The 19,844-nt window shown below is 49.2% G+C and overlaps 7 protein-coding genes across 7 annotated transcripts; 3 read left to right on the forward strand and 4 right to left on the reverse strand.

Annotated features, from left to right (window-relative positions):
• Positions 1-175: 175 nt before the first annotated feature.
• On the forward strand, positions 176-856 carry PHATRDRAFT_5702 (predicted protein; the record flags this gene model as incomplete). The annotated part of the gene is made up of 1 exon (XM_002180369.1): positions 176-856. A coding segment is annotated over one exon (681 nt), but the record flags the coding sequence as incomplete, so codon positions are not given.
• A 1,357-nt stretch (positions 857-2,213) lies between these two features.
• Positions 2,214-6,327, reverse strand: PHATRDRAFT_54518 (formin homology 2 containing protein). The gene is made up of 2 exons (XM_002180572.1): positions 5,945-6,327; positions 2,214-5,884 (listed from the first exon to the last, which is right to left on the reverse strand). Exon 2 carries the CDS (start codon positions 5,758-5,760, stop codon positions 2,755-2,757), a length of 3,006 nt encoding a protein of 1,001 aa, XP_002180608.1. The 5' UTR covers positions 5,761-5,884; positions 5,945-6,327; the 3' UTR covers positions 2,214-2,754.
• A 666-nt stretch (positions 6,328-6,993) lies between these two features.
• PHATRDRAFT_12909 (predicted protein) lies at positions 6,994-7,836 on the forward strand (the record flags this gene model as incomplete). Its single annotated transcript, XM_002180370.1, has 2 exons — positions 6,994-7,647; positions 7,717-7,836. Coding segments are annotated over 2 exons (774 nt in total), but the record flags the coding sequence as incomplete, so codon positions are not given.
• A 145-nt stretch (positions 7,837-7,981) lies between these two features.
• On the reverse strand, positions 7,982-10,350 carry PHATRDRAFT_46109 (predicted protein; the record flags this gene model as incomplete). Its single annotated transcript, XM_002180573.1, has 1 exon — positions 7,982-10,350. The coding sequence occupies exon 1, from the start codon at positions 10,292-10,294 to the stop codon at positions 7,982-7,984; it is 2,313 nt and encodes a 770-aa protein (XP_002180609.1). The 5' UTR covers positions 10,295-10,350.
• A 643-nt stretch (positions 10,351-10,993) lies between these two features.
• PHATRDRAFT_46110 (core alphafucosyltransferase) lies at positions 10,994-13,468 on the reverse strand (the record flags this gene model as incomplete). Its single annotated transcript, XM_002180574.1, has 3 exons — positions 10,994-11,958; positions 12,042-12,922; positions 13,158-13,468. 3 exons carry the CDS (start codon positions 13,466-13,468, stop codon positions 10,994-10,996), a joined length of 2,157 nt encoding a protein of 718 aa, XP_002180610.1.
• An 878-nt stretch (positions 13,469-14,346) lies between these two features.
• Positions 14,347-15,390, forward strand: PHATRDRAFT_12752 (predicted protein; the record flags this gene model as incomplete). Its single annotated transcript, XM_002180371.1, has 1 exon — positions 14,347-15,390. A coding segment is annotated over one exon (1,044 nt), but the record flags the coding sequence as incomplete, so codon positions are not given.
• Positions 15,391-15,861: 471 nt separating this feature from the next.
• PHATRDRAFT_46112 (predicted protein) lies at positions 15,862-19,057 on the reverse strand (the record flags this gene model as incomplete). Its single annotated transcript, XM_002180575.1, has 3 exons — positions 15,862-16,058; positions 16,120-18,836; positions 18,957-19,057. 3 exons carry the CDS (start codon positions 19,055-19,057, stop codon positions 15,958-15,960), a joined length of 2,919 nt encoding a protein of 972 aa, XP_002180611.1. The 3' UTR covers positions 15,862-15,957.
• Between the last annotated feature and the right edge of the window lie 787 nt (positions 19,058-19,844).

Consider the following 19,844-nt stretch of genomic DNA (forward strand, 5'->3'; position numbering starts at 1 on the left):
GAATTCCATCTGACTGATACAACAGGCCGTATAACAACAACAATTACAAATAGCGAAAAATATTCGTTGACAAATTAAGCCGCTGATGAAAATCGCTTGCTAGCCCCTCGATACCCCAGCTGTTGATGCATCTACAGTCGCTTCCTGAATTCACATACGCGGACGCTTCTCTCTTATGAAGTTCGCTGCCCTAGTTTCTGGCGGGAAAGACTCCCTATACTCCATTCTGGAATGCCAACGCCAGGGCCATGAGCTTGTTGCTTGTGTCCATTTGGGTCGGCCGGACGACGAAACAGAGGAATCTTTCATGTACCAAACGGCAGCTTCGGAAGTGATTAAAACGCTGGTAGAAGAATGTCTTGGTGTACCGTTGATCTTGCATGTACGAACTGGACTTAGCGTCAACACAGCACTGGTGTATGAAGCTACTGATCACGACGAAGTCGAAGACTTGTGTTTGGCGTTGCAGACGACACTGGCACGCTTTCCCAACATTCAGGGAGTGAGCTCGGGCGCAATTCTATCCACCTATCAGCGAACTCGAGTTGAGTCAGTCTGTAGTCGTTTGGGCCTAACTTCCCTTTCTTATTTGTGGAGACGGGCCCCGCAAAGAGAACTTTTGGCCCGCATGATTGATGATGGTATCGATGCAGTACTCGTCAAGACTGCGGCTCCTCCTGGTCTAATGCCACGGAAACATTTGGGAAAGACTTTGGCAGAACTTCAAAGTCACTTCCATACGCTTCACAATCGTTTCCAGTTTCACATTTGTGGTGAAGGAGGGGAGTATGAGACGCTCGTTTTGGATTGTCCATTTTACAAGAAGCGGCTTGTTTTGGATGCGACTGAGGTCATTGAAACAGATGATGGTGTCGGAACATTGCAAATCCAGGCATGTCACTCTGAGACCAAACGCGATGCACCAGGGAGCCCTTCACAGCCTCGGCTTGATCCAGTATATAATCCTCCAAGTGTACTGCCGCCAGTGTCGACTCATGAGGAGGCCCCAGTGTCGGTCATTTCTGTTTACGCTTTACCGATGGTGCGGAGAGTATCGGGTGGGCTTTGGCACGTATCCGAAATTCTAAGCTCATCCGCAGCCTTCGATGGCGCATTGACAGAAACTCAACTTGCTGTTCAAGAGGCCAAAGCTGTGTTCGGTGTTTTGCGAAGACTTCTGGGACACTATGCTTGCACCCCACAAGATGTCATTATGGTACACATGTATCTATCGGAAATGGCGCATTTTACTGCTATCAATGAGTACTATCGCGAATTGTTCGGAATTATTTTGCCTCCGTCCCGGTCGTGCGTCGCTGTTGGTAGAAATGTTTTGCCAGGAGGTCGTCGAATACTATTTGACTGCATCGTACAAAACGGAAGCGGTGACTATCTGCGTGGGCGTCCCACCACCAATTCGTACTCTCAGGCGGCAATTCAAAATTCGTCAAGCTGTTTGCGCGAGGTTTTGCATGTTCAATCTATATCACACTGGGGTCCGGTGTGTGTTGGGCCATACTCTCAAGCCAATACAATTGGCGGCAGTCTTCATTTCATGGCCGGTCATATTGGTTTGGTCCCTGCAACAATGAAGTTGAATGATGATTGGAAAGTACAGCTGCAACAATCCTGGAGGAACGTGGCTGCGACTTTGGATTCTTTACAGGGTGGATCTTTGGACAATGTTTTGTCCGGATTGGTTTACGTTGCTACGGAGTGCTTTCGAGAAAACGGCTCACTCGAGTATATCGATAGGACTTACCGGGAGCAAGTAAAATCCAACTCGGGGATAGTTCCCGGTAGCATTGACAATACACCACTGAATATTTCGGATCTACAAGGTTACGAAGATGAGGAAACAATGCTGGAGGATATACGGCATGAGGCTCCGGAACGTATTGAGCGATGTCCACTGTTGATAGTGTCAATTTTTGAAATGCCCGTGGGTGCTTTGACCGAAATTGAGGTAATTTCAGCAACTCGTAAAGCTGCCTCTTGCTTGAGCATCCGAGACACATCGTTGTTGCTGTCTTGCCAATCTCTCGGGACATCTCGAGGGCCGGCGATGCAGGAGGCCTGGGAATGTGGACACGATTTTACGCTCACTAGCAGTCTAAGAAGCTCGAAAGTGGAGGTGTATGCCCAGGTAAGAACCTTGGGGAGCGGCGCTACCGCTTTCGCTATCGTAACAGCGCATGTGCCGATGGGAACTATCCACTTAGATATGGAAGTATCCGTAGTGTTTACCGAGATGCTAGCTGGCCTTGCGGGCGTCTTGCGCAAGACCAACCTTGGGTCGAAAAGTTTCGATACGGTGCAAATAAGATTGTACTTCATCACAGCAAGATCGGGGCAGATGCAACACGTAAATGATGGGATCTTTTTGCGATCGGCACTCCTGTCGGCCGCGACAATGCGCTGGAAAGACGATATCCCAGCTATCACTGTTGTTCCTGTCGATGGTATCGCTATCCTCAACCCAGGTCCGGGAGGCACAATTCTGTATGCTATGCAAACCATGCTGTTGGATCCGACACGTCTACAGACGGAGCTTTGGGTGCATCATGAGCGAGTGTAGTAGGAAAGTTGTCAAACTGTTCACTTAAAATACAAATTGCAGATGATTGGAAGAAATACTCAACACCACAAGAATGTGGCATCAATCTATAAACTGTCTCCTATTGCGTTGCTCATCTTACGGCGGTGGTTGGGTCTGATGTAAAGCATTTGTTTTGCCATACTTGGCACCACTTTTCACCGGCGCTCGGATTTTGCGTAGTGATTCCCTTTGTCTACGGCACGCTCAGCGGCGTTTTCGAAGTCGTTGCAAAATTCAAAGAGGAAATGAAGAAAATGCTGTACTTCTGGTTCTGTAGCTTCCTCGCCGAAATAGTTCAACAAAGATTCGAAGGCCGATTTGGCGGCTTCGATTTCTTTGTACATTGAATTTATCTCCACGTATGAATTGAAGATGAAACGACCAATTGATGTACGTTGAAGGACGCGGAACTCATTTTCCGTGGGAAGCTCGCCACGTTCTTTCTCAGCCGAGTCATCTTCAGCGCGTCCAAGGGCTATTTTTCGAAGCCTGGTTAGGCTGTTTTCAATTGACTCAACGTTTTGCATGGACTCCTCCCAAGAAATTTTTTCCGCCAGTTTTAGCGAAGGCATATCGTCTTTAAAAAGCAGCAATTCCTCATTGTTCTCTCGAATAATCTGTGCTGCGTACTGTAGAAATGTCATCTTTTGATCAAATGCTTTGTCTTGATTAAGTTTTGAAAGCGATTTCACGGTGACTGCATCGACTGCTCCTTTGGGAGCTGCTACATCAGCTTGGTTGAGCTCGTTTCCGAGACGCAAAATGACACCTAACACTCTCCTTAACTTGGAAGCGCCTAAAATTTCGTCGCATACTTTCTGAATCGTCTTTGCATCTGTAAAACGAGAAGAAACGTTGAGAAGACGCGGCTGCCATCTATGCCCTTTCACCTCATCTTTCTTACCGTTTTTCAGCTCAAGAACACAAAAAGGAAATTTCTTCATGAAAAGCATTGCCTCAAGATTTCTCGCGGGGTCTTCTACTGAAATAATTTCCGACATAAACTTCTCACACTCAGTTGTAAGCTCTTCGCCACTACGCTCGATGTGTCTCTTCAGCGCCTCTCGTTCTTCCAAAGTTGGCACGAGGAAACCAATGCCCTTTATCTGCTCTAGCGTCAACGCCGTTTCGTCCATGGAATCGATTGCTCTCACAATTTCTTTATAGCTCATTCTGATCCTGGCAAGGATGATACCACCGTTCTTTGCACGTTTCGAATCGATAACTTTTACCGCATTTGCATTGTTTTTCCTTTGCCCTGGTTTACGGGTGTGAGGAGCTGAGTCACGCGTCTCGCTGAATAATGTAAACATTTCGTCGTGATCAATTGCAAGGTTGAGCAGCCATTGATCATCCCTTCCTATCATCGCCCAAACAGTATTCGATCGAACATTTGTATGCGCTTCCCAGTGTATACGGAAGCGTCGGAATGGATCTTTGGCTGCCACTGTGGGTAAAAGTTTCGATGAAGTGGTTTCCGGAGGCCGGAAGTCGTCAGGGTCTATGCCGTCCCGTCGCATCGAGTTCTCGGTCGCTGCACGGGAAAGTCCGACCTTCAACATCTTTGTGTATTTTTCTGGCAAGTCGGGAATCATCTTGTCGCTAGGTCCTTTATTTGTAAGATCAAGCATATTTGCCTTCTCGAGATCGTCGCTGGAAGGCACAGCTTTCACTGCTTTCTTTGTGGCGCTAAAGGCTGACTTGTGCGCATAATTTGTTGGCTGATTTTCCAAATTTACTACAATCTCCGAATGCTTTTGTTCAACATCGACTTTTCCTTTGAACTGCTTCATCTCTTTCCCGTTTGTCTGAAACTTTCTTAATCGCTCTTTTTGAAAGATTTGTTCTAACGATGCGGCCCCCAAGTCTGGTGAATGTAGCTGTTCGTCCAGCACACTAAAAGTCCCTGTTGTCTCAGAATACCCTGAGGATGCTGCAATATATTTTCGGTTACTGTATATTTGGGGCGTTGTCATTTTTGCGCACTTAGAGAGTCCCGGTATTCTCTGGAACACTTTCCCCCCTATTCGTTCTCGAGACAAAATGCCATCTTCAGCTTTTTCTAGCGTTTGGCTGTCGGCATCACTCGCATGCAGCTTCTGACGATGACCCTTGAAGCTGTCTCGCCCTGATACACCGCGCCCGCGATCCTTTGAAAAATAGCCTTTGGGCTTTGGACTGGCCACAATCATCGACTTGGAAGGCGCATCCTTTGGAAATTCAATAGGTTCAAACAAAGTAGAGATCGAATCCTCAATTGAAGCAGGAGAAGACTCAAAACGAGTCACAAATGGCACCCAAGTTAACGGAGTCAAGCACTGAGGATCCGGCATGTCGTTGTTTGCATCGACATTGGAGCGTCTGCTGGCACCAAAAGTATTCCATTTTTTTGATTGCGTCCTTTTTGGTTCTGGGACCGAAGCAGCCAGGTTTCTTGGAAGAAAGGCACAATTTTCATGCAACTTCCATTGCGAGGGAGTCTTGTGATCCGGATTGGGCTTTGCACGTGCCGCTACGTTTTCGATCTCTTCGATCCCAAAGTCCTTTGGTTCGACATCACTCAAACGGGGACGAGGTCTGACTCTGCAGGGTGACGGCCAGATGAGTTCCTGCCCGAGACAAGACTTCTCAACCGAACTAGATACCGCTGATTCAATTGGTTGGTAAGGAGGGTGCCCTTTTTCCAAAAGATCTTGGTACGTTTCAAAGGCAGAGACGGTCGTCAAAGTTGAGGCACTAAAATCTGAAGGAAACGGCGAGCTAGCTCCTCGACAACGTTCGTCCAAGTCATTGCACGTGGCACCATCAACATCGAAGTGGAATGATCTGGAGGAGTTTCGATTGAATATACCGCAGAAGGTACCACTACTGACTGATGTGTCAGCTGTCGTGTTTCGAGAGAGAAAATGCGGAGGATTTCGTGTGATATGGTATTCATCGTGTGAGCTCGGTATTGGACTTTGAAACTTCTCCTTCACCTTTCTTTGCGTCGGTGCTTCGAGTTTGAGTGATTGTGTATCCAGCTGAGTCGTCGTCGGTGGTGGCTTGTTGTTGACTTTTACCGCGAGCGACTGTATCCTAGGTTCAGATCTTTGAAAGCATGATCGTGTTCCACTTGAAGTTACGGCCGGAGTGCAAGTATTCGCGTTGTAAAGCCTCATGTTAGCCTTGGGTCAATGATCCTTCCAGGTGCTCTCTCTTTTTATGGGAATGAATGAAAATGTTCGTTCCTGACACGATTTCCATCAATTTAGAATTCAAAGCGTGCCGACTCCTACCCAAATACTACGTGTTTGCTTTCCCGTGAGCGTCGTCAAGCGTGATCACATCCACGGTGGCACGCACCTCAGTTGGTTGCATTCCCTCAACGATCCACGATTTTTGGCAACGTTATGACGCCACCCGGTTTATCCACGATTCTGGGCGTCCACGGTTCTCCTTTCTTGGGACAGCGGAGATGTTTCGACATCCACAACCAAGCCTGGATCGAGATTGTTCCTTGCATCCCATATTCTCGAATCATGTTGAATACTTTTCAAAACGCAGAACGGCACCAGTTACGCCGCAAAGAGCGTGAGCAGCATTTGCACAACATGGACGCAATTGTAAATCACAGCGTCTTCTCCACAGCCGATGATCAGAATCTGGCTCCCAGTCAGGCTGCCGACAACTTGATTGGCATCCCCCTTCGCAAAACACCAAGCAGCGACCGTAACTTTACCATATCAGGAAACGACAATAGTATCAGTCCTGCTGGTTTATCATGTTACAATGGTGGGAAAATCAGGTTCCGGCTTCTCATAGGGGCGGGGTTGCTATTGATTCTAGTGCTAGCGACCATTTTAGCGGTCCGTGATCACCAGGTAGCACCCGGGACTGATACTATTTGGAGCGACCAAGACCAGAATTTGAATTCCAATGATCAATCAGCATCGTCGACCTTGGATCGCAGCAGTGTACGCTACAAGCGTATATTTTCTCTCCTTTTAGATTGGCAAGTATCACCGAAAGCTGACCTCCAGGACGGAAGCAGCACAGCCTTCCGAGCATTAGAGTGGCTAGTTTCCGATCCTGTCGAATTGTCCGATGTGGAGGCGATTAGAACCCGCTTTAGCTTGGCAGTACTTTATTTCAGTATGCATCAGAACAACATGAAATGGAAAAATGAGCAGCATTGGCTGTCAGCCTACCCTGTGTGTTTATGGCACGGAATTGCCTGTCGGGGAGATGACGATACAGTCGAACGAGTTCATTCAATCAACTTGGCGGATCAAGGTTTAGCAGGTACAATTCCACGCGAGCTTTCTTTGCTAGAGCTTGACATTCATTTCATGGATCTTTCCTCTAATCGTGTGACTGGATCTATCCCTTCCGAAATTGGTGTCCTGAAGAACATGCAGCACATCTACCTCGGACCAAGCAACATTACGTCGAGCATTCCAGAGTCACTCTACCACTTGTCTCATTTGACTCATCTCTACCTCAACGATTGCCAGTTGACGGGCACGCTTTCTGAATCTATCTCAAGTATGACTTCACTACAAGGTTTAGGACTTCACAACAACTATCTCAACGGGCCAATTCCCACCACTATCGGTATTCTCGACGATCTGCGCGTTTTGTATTTGGACGAAAATGCGTTGACGGGAACTATTCCTACTTCGTTAGGCAAGCTGGAAAATCTGGTCGATCTACGCTTACGACGCAACCATCTACGTGGGAGTATCCCAACTCAACTTTCCAGCCTACGGGTCTTGCAAATCTTGTACGCGGACAATAACCAATTGACTGGCACTATCCCGGCCGGTCTCGGCAATCTGTTGTTGTTGCGCGAGTTGCAGCTCTACCACAATCGCTTAGATGGAATCATTCCAGAGTCCTTTAGCTCACTCGTCCTTTTGGCTATCCTCTATCTCGACGGGAACTTGCTTTCTGGTTCCATTCCAAACCTTTCCAATTCTCGTTTTTTGGAAAGTATCTACCTCTCTGATAACGACTTGACCGGGAATATACCGCCTTCACTCGGCTCACTCCAATACCTTAAGCATGTCAAGCTTGGCGGTAATCGACTCGCAAATCGACTGCCGTCAGAGCTAGGACAGCTAGAAAAGTTACAGACACTGGACGTAAGCGTTAATCTTCTGGACGGTACCGTGCCCGAAACCTTGACGAGAATGACTTCTGTGACCGAGGTCCGTTTACACAGCAACCACTTGGTCGGCTCCATTCCTTTTGGACCCACTTGCCGTGCCGACTTACAACTATCGGCCGATTGTTTGGAAGTCGATTGTGGCTGCTGCACAACGTGTTATGATTGAGACTGACCTAGCAGAGCACCAAAGGAAGATTTTGCATTTGAAGGCTATATCAGTATTAAGAGTTCTATGACGATACGTAAAATAACTCGAGTGGATCGACAAAGTCCTGAATCATTACTTTCGCGTACGATGACGGAAAATGTTCGGTCATCTTGTCGTGCAGCATGTTGACATCCTCGAGTATTACGCGAATCCGCCGGACTCCGTCGTTGTTAGTAGGGAAAGATTCGTTTTCCTTCAAAATCGATACTTCCAGGATTCCTTCCTGCGGACTGTGAACGCTTGTCTCCCAAGAGGTCAATACGGTTACCTTGGAAAATTCGTCCTGTATTGCGGCGCTACTGATCCAAGGACCACGACTTGTAGACACCAATGTATGTGGATTGCGGAAGTAGGCGCCCTCGGAATTGCGCACGTCTACGTGCAATCGCAGCGTCACAGGTTCATTGACAGACTCCTTCTCTACGCTCTGCACCACAATGTCTACGACTCCATCGTGTTCGGAAACCTCGCGTTCAACCTTGTACCCATCCATTTCAATGGTGGAAGAAGACATGGGTTTCGAACAACCGTCACCCGTGTCAACCTCAATGTCCTCCAATTGGGATCCCCGTTGTACCCAATATTCCCGGAAGGGTTTCATCACGATTTTTGACGTTGGATCCAGACACAAATCCCGTGGCAAATGTGTTGGTTGGATGGTCTGCGCGGTGTGGTTCCAACCTAAACCGAATTCTTTGGCGTATGCCCACCGACAGGTTCGACACTGTGGACTAGCTGTAGAGGCTGTCGTCTCGGCAAAGGCCCAGCGAGATTCCCAAGTTCGTAGTACGGTCTCATCTGTTCGCCATATGTGAAAGGATTCCCACAGTGTGCGATTTTCCGCCACCTCCTTGACGTAGGCTGCCAAAGCATCCCATTTGTTAAAGTCTGAAGCAAAAATGGCCGAGTGGGGAGGAAACAGTTGATTCGCGTTGGAGGGGCCCAAAAGTACCGGGACGGCCCCCGAGAGTAGTGCCTCGAAAGACACGTCTGTCAAATGGTCCTTTTCCGACGCAGCTTCAAAGGCAAGGTGGATACGATTTTTTCGGGAAAGCGCCAAACGACCCTCCAGTGTGTCCACCGTTTCTCCCGGCGCCAGGTCGGTATTGTGTTGACATGATCCATAGGCTGCCACGCGGAAGACTGCTTGGACAGCGGCCAACCACTTTTGGCGACGGGTCCCTTGGGTTTGGCAGTTGCTATTGAGAACGTACGTGGCGGCGTTGGCCGTGTTGGCCCAATCGAGAGCGGGACGGTTTCGTAAGGAGTGTTTGGAGCTGTCATAAAAGGTAAGGGGAATAGAAGAGCGTAGCGAGGTGGTCGAGTAGTATTTGTCGGAACGGAAATCTGTACGTTCAATTTTGGCGTCGTCGTGGAAATATGGATCGTCCATTGTTTGGTGGAGTTGCCAAGTGGTGCCAGCAATCACCAGATCTTTGCCCGATATATCCTTTTCCCACTGACACGGAATGCTGCACGGTACTGTTTCTAGTTCTGAGTCTTCCAGTGCCGTCTCTTGCTGTGCCGTTGCCTTCGATTGCACGATAATGGGCGCCATGCCCTGTCCATCCAGTGGAGGGTCATCCACAGCAAACACACGCGGCAGCTCTAGGCGGCAGTGGTCATCCATGTCTTGATCAAGCTTAAGGGCTTGTCCCGGCTTAATCGTTTTCCCACAGTAGCGTCGGGAAAAAGTGGCAGAGTTGTATACGACCAAAACCGTGTCTTCGTCACGACAGTGGGGATTTTGGGAAATACTAGGACGGGCCTCCGGATTGTCGTTGCTCTGGGCGACGACACTCTCACAGGCTTGGACAGAGGCTTCGCCAACAAGTGACGCGACTTTGGCAGTATCGGGCCGAATAGAAACGGGGAGTTTGCGAAACGAGGGATGCGCACGTTCTTGGACCATATCCACAACGTAGCCCAAGAGCGTGGCACCCGTGCCGTGTTTTTGTAAGACTTGGGTAGATTCCGGATCCAGCACTGCGGAGTCTACCGGTTGCATTGGAGATTCCTTTTCACGGTCCTCTCTTTCCTCCTCAACGACAAGAGGCAATATTTCGTGCGGCTTGACAACGGGATCGTCTCCTGTTTCGGTGTCCGAGTCGTGCTTTTCGTCAGCCGTCTCGTCCACTCGTTCCACCGGTGCCTTGAGCTTATCCGACTTTGGCTGATGATTTTCGTGGCGCGAAGCGTGCAGTGGATTGGGTGCGTGATCATGCTTTGGTTTCGGAACCGCCGGTTCTTCACGGACCTTCATTACTGCCGGAGCTGGAGGCGCTTCGTGGGAGACGTGACGAATCACTTTGACGGTCAAATTCAAACTCTGCATCGCCACAAACCCAATCAGTAACGAGCGCAAGTTGCACCAAGAGCTACTACCAGCCCTTTTATTGGGGTTGCGGATTGATACCATGGTGATGGATAAGATGGAATACACGGAGGCCCTTCGATCCGGATCAAGTACACTGGAAGAAGCAAAGCCGACGAAAATACCAACGTAACTGTGAAACTTTGGTCAAAAGTCACAGTCATTCTCACGGGGTTTTGACAAAGACATGTGAGACTGTGTATTGACAATGTGGATGCTGTACCGTAACCGTGAGAAACCCTCGTGGGGGGGGGGGAAGGGTACGCAAATCCGGGTGCGTTCGGAATACTATTGACAGAAAATACTATTGGGTATGTTGCACAACAGTACAAACACCAAACTATCTAAACCCACCAAACCTTGTACGCATCAGCCCTCCGCCCAACGACTTTACAAAGCCATTTCAAATCAACAATTGTCAGGCTCTGTTTTTCCGGAATACGTCCATGTTTGCATGTGTTCCAGGCCGTTATACGGGCGTTTTTTTTTCCACAATAATCTGACAGTGAGTAGCTATATTCCCGTTCACCACCGCAGAAAGCCATAAAAGAAAGTACAATCCACGTTTTATTGCCGACTGAGGCAGTACCTCACCTGTGCACGCTTGGCTTTCTGCATAGCTTGGCTACTGGCTGTTTTAAAGGCCTCACTGTCAGTAAATTACACGAAGGTTTCCACAGGATTCCAAAAATCAGCCTTCATCGTTTTGCCAAAATAATTTTCCAGGGCAGCCGCTCCTGGATGAAAGGTGTCTACGTCCTCCACAATCACTCTTAGGCGTAGCAACGGTAATATGGGCACCTGAACAATCACTCTATGGTCGCCCCCATCAACAAATGATGCCAACGCAACATTCACGCGCGGCCACGTCAAAAACGTAATGCGATTTGTACTGTCTTGCAATCTCATGTGACCCTCTTCAATGGTTTGAAAGACAAAGGTGGTAGCATTACCATGTTGGAGTGGCGTCCGAAACTGCCACAGCAAAGCGGATTCCCTTGATGTCCTTACGCTCTTAACACTTGTTCTCATTCTCAGGTATATGTCTAGCACTCCATCTTGTTCCACAATTAATCGTTCAAATACATCCTCCTTCTCGCCAACAACAATCGTTGCTGTGTCTCTGCCAACGTTGCAGCTGTCTTTGACCTTTGCGGATTCCTGCTGAAAGCGAATTTTTGGCGGCTGCAATTTCGTATCCACATCATTCATTTTCAAAGTCCAAGATTCCTGTAGCGGCTGTTGCAACAAGCCACGTTCGTCGACGCATATGGTTCGGGGGACGGCGACGTCCACAATAGTTTGATTCGCGTGGTTCCAGCCCCAGCCGTAACGTTTAGCCACCGCCCACCGACACATTCGGCACGTTCCGTGGACATTCGTAAAATCGTATTTCCGATGGAAAGCTCCCGGTAGTGGTTGCAATCGCCACGCATGGTGCAATTCGTACAAAGCCCGATCTTTGGAAACCTTTGTCAAGTAGGCAGCCAACGCGTCGATACTGTCAAAATCGTTTACGTTAATGACCGAGTTTTCCGGAACGTGCTCAAGAACGTTAGGTGCTCCGAAGTAAATTGGAAGCGTGCCTGATTCTAAAGCGCTCCACAGCTTTTCTGTGATGTAATCTGAACGTAGACGACAAATTTAGCCGAGTGAGTACTGGTCGCGGTATTTCTCGTTTCCTCTTAACAATGGCAGCTCTACGTACCATCTTCGTTTTGGTTCTCGAACGCTAAATAGAACAGATAGTGACGCTGAATTTGAATTTTGTTGTCCATATCTACACCGGCTGGTGGCTCTGCGTTGTGCAGACAACTGCTCAAGGAATCAACACGAAAGGACGTCCGCAAAGCCCGCACAATACCCTCCCGATCGTTACGTGAATCACAATTTTGGGCCAGAAAAAGAGCCGCCGGAATGGCTTGGTCAAAATCTAGCATTGGCTTTTGAATACTGTACTCGCTCCACGAGAAATACGGCAAGGGAACATCGGATTGGAAAGATGTGGTGGCGTAATAGCGGTCAATCTGGTATGCGGAGCGATCCAAGAAAAGCGACGAAAAATAGTGTGGTCCTTCCATGGAAAAGACAAAACGCCAAGGGGTTCCGTCAATGGTCCGTTGAGAAACAAGCCTATATTCACCCGCGTGAAAGCAGGGCACGTCACACGGCTGAAACTCCGTCGCTGATTTGCGGCGCTGGGGATCGTTGAAGCGGACCGTGGTCGGTGGTAGCCCTTTTGCCGTGCGATCGGGTAAAACCGCATACAAGCGAGACGGCTCCTCGCACAGCTCATCCAACTGTAAATGTGTGTTTGGCGGAATACTCCGGCCGCAAATAATGCGTTCCTGGGAAAATCGATTGTAGTAAACTACAGTCTTTGGTCTTTGGTTCTTTTGTTCCGATCCGGCTTGGTCACAAACATTGTGTATCGTCAGATCCGTTCCTTTCCAACGGCATGATCGTAACGTAGGCAAGTTCAACGATATTTGTAGTGATGCTTCCAAACCCTTGATCACAGATACAAACGCTTCGGACAGTACCATAGGATTATTCGAATCAGTAAGGTGGACAAGCTTGCCATCGGTACTGCCAGACATGGGCTGATCACGCCCTTGCTCCAATTGTGAATTGGTACCGAGCATGAGGAATTCAGACGTTACGAATGAATTCTGGTGCCGGTTCCGAGTGTTGGGGCGTACGGCATTGTTGGTGGGCGGCGACCACGGAATAGGCGCAACGGCTACGTGTGCTTTGCGATGGAGCAGGAGCATACAAAGGATATCGATGCACAAGAGCACGACAAGAAAAAGGCTCCACGTACAGCGGCAGTGCATCCGTGGGGGCTGTCGCAAAGACACGCGCATGGTTAATCGAGGTCAAGGTGTGCTTTCTGTCCAGGAATGTTGTGGGAGTCTTTACGTCTATCGAAGATACCTTTCCAATTGGATGCCGCACTTCGTTGCCAACCGGCCTTTGACAGGCTCGTATTCTTCCTTCCTCTTTAGTCGGCTTTAGATGGTAGATAACAGCGGATGAAATGGCTGCGACTGGATCACCTTCCCATTGGGAATGGTTGCCGATAAAGGGAGCACTGCATGCGAGATATGAAACCGCGTATGGTATGCGAATCATTCGATACTCTAGATCGCTCTACGTCGTCAGTCGGTAGTCTGTGCAATGTTGGAAAAACGAACGTGTCCCGTGGTATCTATGCTATAGTAGGTCCGCGTACTTTTCGACTGGGCAGAGACCCATCCGATCCCTCCTTGTTTTCGACCTACTGGACACGTCAGGTTGACGAATCAACCCCTTTTTTACAGTCACAACGATTTCGGTTTCGCTCGTAGATTGGTTACCCACGACCTACTCTAGGCACGACCATGACGACTTCTCAACAGTCACCGACCGAAAATACCTTTTCCGTTACGTTGCGAGAAGAGTCGTAATCCAACCGTGTTCTACCGATTTACGGGAATCGAACGGCACGTTTGTCCTACAATCACCTACTTTGGTGCCACTGTGGGACGCACGGCAAAGGAAGATTCGATTGGTGGTAAGCGAGCTTTGCTTGTGTTCCTTCGTGTGTAACAACAATGGGTGACTCTTGCTCGAAGATAGAGGATCCCAATTATGCAGGCGACCCCAAAAAAGGAAAACGAGATCAGCATCTCCAGAAACAGCGACCACACTCCTTTGTGGAGGTCCAACCAACAATGGTGGATCTGCCTCCGTTACCGGCCACGCCGCCTTCCGCGTTGTCCTCGTCGCGCAAGCGGAAATCGCGATTTAATCTCTTCCGGGTCAACTCGCGACGGGAACCCAATTCCCCCACTCGGGCCTCCAACTACAATCACGTGCACGAAGCGGTCGATTACAACTTCCAGCGAGTTGCTACACTCCAACAACAGCAGAAACAAATGAATTCCAAATTTCGGCGGAAGACTTTGACCTTCCAGGGCCGTAACGACCAGGCCGAACACGGAGACTCGTCCCACTCCAACCTTCCCCTCGGCGTTGTTGGTCTGAGAAATCTTGGGAATACCTGCTTTCTTAACAGTAGTTTGCAGTGTTTGAGTGCTACTATTCCACTCACCGACTACTTTTTGGGTTACGACTACCGATCCGAAATCAACCAGCACAACGTTTTGGGAACGGGGGGTAAACTGGCGACGGCCTACGCGGAACTCATGAAAGAGCTCTGGTTACAGGCGGCCCCCGTTAGCGGCTACACCAAAATATCAGCACGAGTAGTCAAACCGACGCGATTCAAAAGCAGTCTCGAGAGTTTCGCCCCACAGTTTCTCGGTACGTCGCAACACGATGCCCAAGAATTGCTGTCCTTTTTATTGGACGGTATTCACGAGGACTTGAATCGCATTCCTAAGAAGCCATATATTGAAGATCGAGATTGCGACGGCACTCATGATGAGCGTGATGCGATTGAAGCTTGGAAAAACTACCTGCGCCGCGACAAGTCCCTGGTGGTGGACATTTTTCAAGGTCAACTGCGCAATACCTTGACGTGCTTGACCTGCCGGCACGTCAACGTGCGCTTCGAACCCTTCATGTACCTCTCACTCCCATTGAACGACGACAGCCACACTCTCGATGATTGTCTGCGCCTCTATTTAGCGGAAGAACGATTAGTTAGAGAGAATCAATGGTACTGCAGCGTTTGTCAAACGCACCGGGACGCTACGAAAAAGACCGACTTGTGGATCGTTCCAGCTATTTTGATTGTCCATCTCAAACGCTTTAAGTTCAACGAATACGGTCAGCTAGGCTCGAAAAACAATGCTTGTATTAGGTATCCCGTGGGTGACTCATGGGATTTGTCCGGAGTGGTATGCAGTCGGGGGAGCGAAGAACCCCTCTACGATTTGTACGCAGTTTCAAACCACGTCGGGGATCTGGGTGGGGGACACTATACGGCATATTCACTCAATCGCTTCGACGACCACTGGTACGAATTTAACGATACCACTTGTCGCAAGATCGATGATCGAACGCTCCAAGGCAATTCATCGTCGGCCTATTTATTATTTTACAATCGCACTCAAAGAGTCGAACCGACGAGCCCAGCATCAGAAAACTCAACAGCACCTAGCCATTGTTCCACCCGAAACGGTACGCACAAGCCCTCGATTTCCCCATTGCGGCGCCGTGTGCCACTTATTCGTCGACAATCCGTTTCCCGTCCCGATTTATGGCCCCATACACAAGTGCAGAATCATGAGTTTCGAGAATTTGCTCGCCAGTCTTTTCCACCGTCACAGTTATTGGATACGACGCCCGAAACCGGAGACGAATATGAAGAAGAAACTAGCGGAGGGCTTAGCAAGGGAACAACGAATACAACAGTTACCAACACGGATAACGATACACACAGTGGCGGTGAAGACGACGATGTTGCCATGGATGAGACTTTCGAGACCAGAAAATAGCAATAACAGTATTGTAAACTATACCCACACAAAATGTTTCGGAAGATGATGAAGGCACGCGACGCTAAACGAATGCAGTGGTTAACAACCGTGACGTAGGTTCTGGGGCTATTCTGTATTACTACGACGCTTGACACAAATCTCGTCATCCCGCAAAAACAATATGCTATCTCTCCTTTATCTTGTAAACCACAAACCCACTCGTTTCTGATCGTCGTGTCGGCGTGTATAGCTTTCTGCGTCCACTCTCAGTACCCACATGTTGCCGCACGATAGCACTGATTCCGTTCCATAATTTTTTGCGCAGTATATTTGTATCGGAGCGTCGTGGGGACTTACCCTCGACGACAGCCTTTCCATATGCCAAACAATTCAAAAAGACTAAGTCGATAGCTTGGAGCAAGTCGGCTCCTTTCCACATGTTCCAAGATGCCAAGCCTCGTACGGGCAGATGGCCATTACTGTACGACGGGTTTGTATTCATTTCCTCTGGGAATTCTACCAAAGCGCCAACAATGTCTCGAAAGGATAGTGGATGCTTGATGACATGTGAGTAGGGTCTAAGACCTCGCGAAATAAGATAATCTTCGTCGACGCGATCCAGGAAGAAGATCGCCTCCGACTTGCGTAAAATTTCTCCCAAAAGTCGGAGTGCACTGCCGTACCGATCACCGTCCCAAAAGCCCACCACCGTAATATTCGGCGGCCGAACACTAAGCATCTGACCCTCTTCGAAAACGACGGCCAGCTGGTCCAAAGAATCCGCCATTGTATATGCTAAACTCGCGGCCTCTTGCATTTGGTCCTCTGTCATTGCAGGCCATATCTCGCGGGATATTGCCATGTCGTGTATCAGTTCCTTTCGTTGCTGAGCGACTTTCGAAGCTGGTAATCCAGTCTTCACGTTGATTGGTTCCCCCAACGTCTTGAAAAAGACCAGATCTTTCATGTAATTCTCGTCTCCACATGCCAAACAATTACTGTCGCTGGGAGCGTTCAATATAGAGCAAGACGAGCAGACCCAATCATCCGTTCTGGATAGTGTCCGATTGCGATTATTGACTTCGCTCTGCGCGGGTTGAACACCAACAACTTCGACCACACTTTCGTTGTCTGATTCTCCCGACGAGCTGAAATTATCGCCGTCATCTTTAAACGAAAGCTGTCCTTCCCCAACGCTAGCAGATTCCTCACTTCTGTCGGAAATCTTGAGAACACGGGTAAACCGCTTCGCCGGTATTTGAGATTCCGTTTCGTCTTCCGAAGAGTCGGCTTTTCGTTTTTTACTCTCAAAGCCAGTGAGCCAGTGCTGGGTGGTTACCTCGACTGCAGGCACCTTTGATCGGGATCGTGGGGGCGCTAACGGCTGAATCGTCACATCCAAAACTTCGTCCGCATCGTTTTCGTCGTCCGAATCATCCACGCAAATGACATCATCTTCGGTAGGATCGAAAGTGGCCACCCCCCGGAGGGCTGCTTCAAGCCTGTGAAAAAAGGGGAGATACGGATGGGCCGCACTTCGCTCTTGGTAGGAGGCAGGTACGTCCGCTTTTAACCGATCCAATGCACGCTGCGCTATAGGTCGCAGTAATTCCGCCAGTTGAATCGTGATTGACGCTGTTTTGTCCAAATTCTGCATTGCTTTGAGTATGCACTCCAAGTCGGTACATATCCTCAAGGCGTTTCCGTTTTGCGACAACCATTTGCGCAATCCCCAAGACTCTCCTTCTTTCATGCCACCGAGAAAACAATTCTTGATGGCTTCACAACCTTGTCTCTCGGACGCTTTGGCATCCGATTTAAGTTTCTGCAAGCCTTGCGTTGCCGTTTGCAGGGCGGCATTTTCCATTATGTACTGATTCTTTAAATAAAATTTCCCCGGCAAAGATTCGACGAACGTGCCGTAGAATTGGCGTGCGGTCATCCTATCAACGTGTCGCGAACCCTTCCGTACTTTGCTCGTTGCGGCTGCCAAGCCTTTGCGCAAGTCTTGTTGACACTGCACCAGAAAATCGACACACGGTATGTATCGCGTGAGTACATCGTTCATGTTGGTTCGGAGCCGTTCCAAGACGTCCCGACCGGGTATTGGTTCGAGTGACAGGCCCGGAACTTGCAAGGTAAGCTCATCTAAAAAAGACTCCTGTGGATTGCTGTACGTTTCCGACACGGCAGCGACTGGGGGTTGGAACAAATGCCGTGTACTTGGGGATGACTGGTGAGACGAAACCGTTTGAGATGGCGGAGGAAGCGCAAAATTGTCCCGGTAGAGATCCAGCGGCTCTGATCGCGCATGCGATTGACTGTGAGTACCAGGATTCCTTCTCGGATTAAAAGCCACCGATGCGAGACTGTTGCCCGAGCCATTCGATCCGGAACTAATTGAATTGGTATGACTGACGGCTGCCGGCAACGGTTCCAAACCGACATCCGCCAATAGCGAGGGTGATAACAAGAGAAGCTCATCCAGACTCGAGTGCCGTTGGTGTAAAGGAGCCGGGGCCGTTTGCGCTAGCGTCTCGTAGGACGATGGATTACTATTGTTGCCGTTTGCATTTAGCGCAGCGGTGGCTGCAACCGTCGCCAGATTCTGCTGATTTTGAAAGTGTTGCTGTGTGTGGTGCAGACCAGGGACTGGTACACCATAGGTGTTGTGTGGTGTAGCTGCCGCAAATAGATGCACCATGGCTTGATTTGCCGCGGCTTGTTGTTGTTGTTGGTGGTGGTGCGAGGCTTCGTAGTTGGCCATATAGCGCAAAGGATTGTGCTGCGAATGATTGGTGTTGCCAGCATTCTCAGCAGGGCTGTACGAGGCACGATGACGATGATGCGTGTCCCGTGGTGTAGCGGGTGCATGCATTGGATGGTGTGTGGGTGAAGGCCCTAGTACGGGGTTGTAGTTCTCGTGACACGGACTATAGGACGATGCGGATGGATTTGTTCCCGCAGAGTTGGCCAATTGCGACGCTTGTTCCGCTCCGGCTTCGTACGACTGTGATCGCTGCCGGAACGCGTTATGGTTGTAGTGAGCGTAACTGTCCATCACGCTCGTGTGACTGTGAAACCAAAAAAGCCTACAGCGGGTTTCGCTCGACACGCTGGAATGAACGAACGAACAAACACACAAAACAACCAAACAGGCTCCCAGCGTGCGTTCCCGTTCGTCCGAGACTCACGGAACGACTTGTTCCCGGCACTGTCGGTACGTGTAGGAGACTTCCGGCGTGGTTGTTTCAAGCACCTCTAAAGGGCCAGAAGGATAGCAAGTTGGTGACATTCGAAACCGTCTTCCAGAGCCCGGTTGTTTCGTACGGTTTGGGTACGTTGCTGGTCGTTCCGCTGGTGCTTGGATTTTGGGTCCAGCCCTTTTTCTGGAGGGGAACTCTACTACTAGCTAGAGCTAGAGAGTAGGTAGGTTTTACGTAGGTAGTTAGGTAGGTAGGTAGTCAGCAAGCAAAAGTAGTTCCGTACCTACGACATGGCAAAGGGGGCTTGTATGTTCCCAGGGGTTGTTGGTTGGTTGGGTCCCGGGATATCCGATTCTACGTTCTTCGATGGTACTCGACTGGCCACGAGTTCGGTGGTTTTCTCTCTCTCTCTCTTCGATCGAAGTCGAATCGTATGTCCGACTTCGGCGACCGCGAACGATGTCTGTGGAACCGAAATCCAGCGAGTCATTCGAAATCGGACATTTCTCGGTAATAAACGAAAAAGCCGGACAGGTTGGAATCGTTCCTCGACGTATATTCTCTACTCATCGTTCACGACTCGTTAGGAACGACTGCGTTTGGTTTTTTCTAGACATTTAAATAAGGCATTCAGGTGGAAGGCTAGCAGCCTTGATTCATAATTTCGTTTTCCCAGTCAATCGGATGTCGAGCAAAAGAGACTAGTATTCGCCACGTGGTTTTGACTTTCTTGCTTTTTCAGTCACTCATAACCCGTCCGAACGGGAACATCCCGGAAAGCAACCAAGCGAAAAAAAGAATTCTCATCCTCGGCTAACCCAACCACCGCTCACAGACAAAACCAAGGAGAATTGGGGCCATCTTCGCGGGCATTTT

Source organism: Phaeodactylum tricornutum, chromosome 9 (assembly GCF_000150955.2).
Source record: "Phaeodactylum tricornutum CCAP 1055/1 chromosome 9, whole genome shotgun sequence".
In the NCBI taxonomy this organism is placed as follows: domain Eukaryota; phylum Bacillariophyta; class Bacillariophyceae; order Surirellales; family Neidiaceae; genus Phaeodactylum; species Phaeodactylum tricornutum.

What these genes read in the sequence shown, in the direction of transcription:
- PHATRDRAFT_54518 (XM_002180572.1), bottom strand. Translation starts at nt 5,760, where the DNA reads ATGAGGCTTTACAACGCGAATACTTGCACTCCGGCCGTAACTTCAAGT.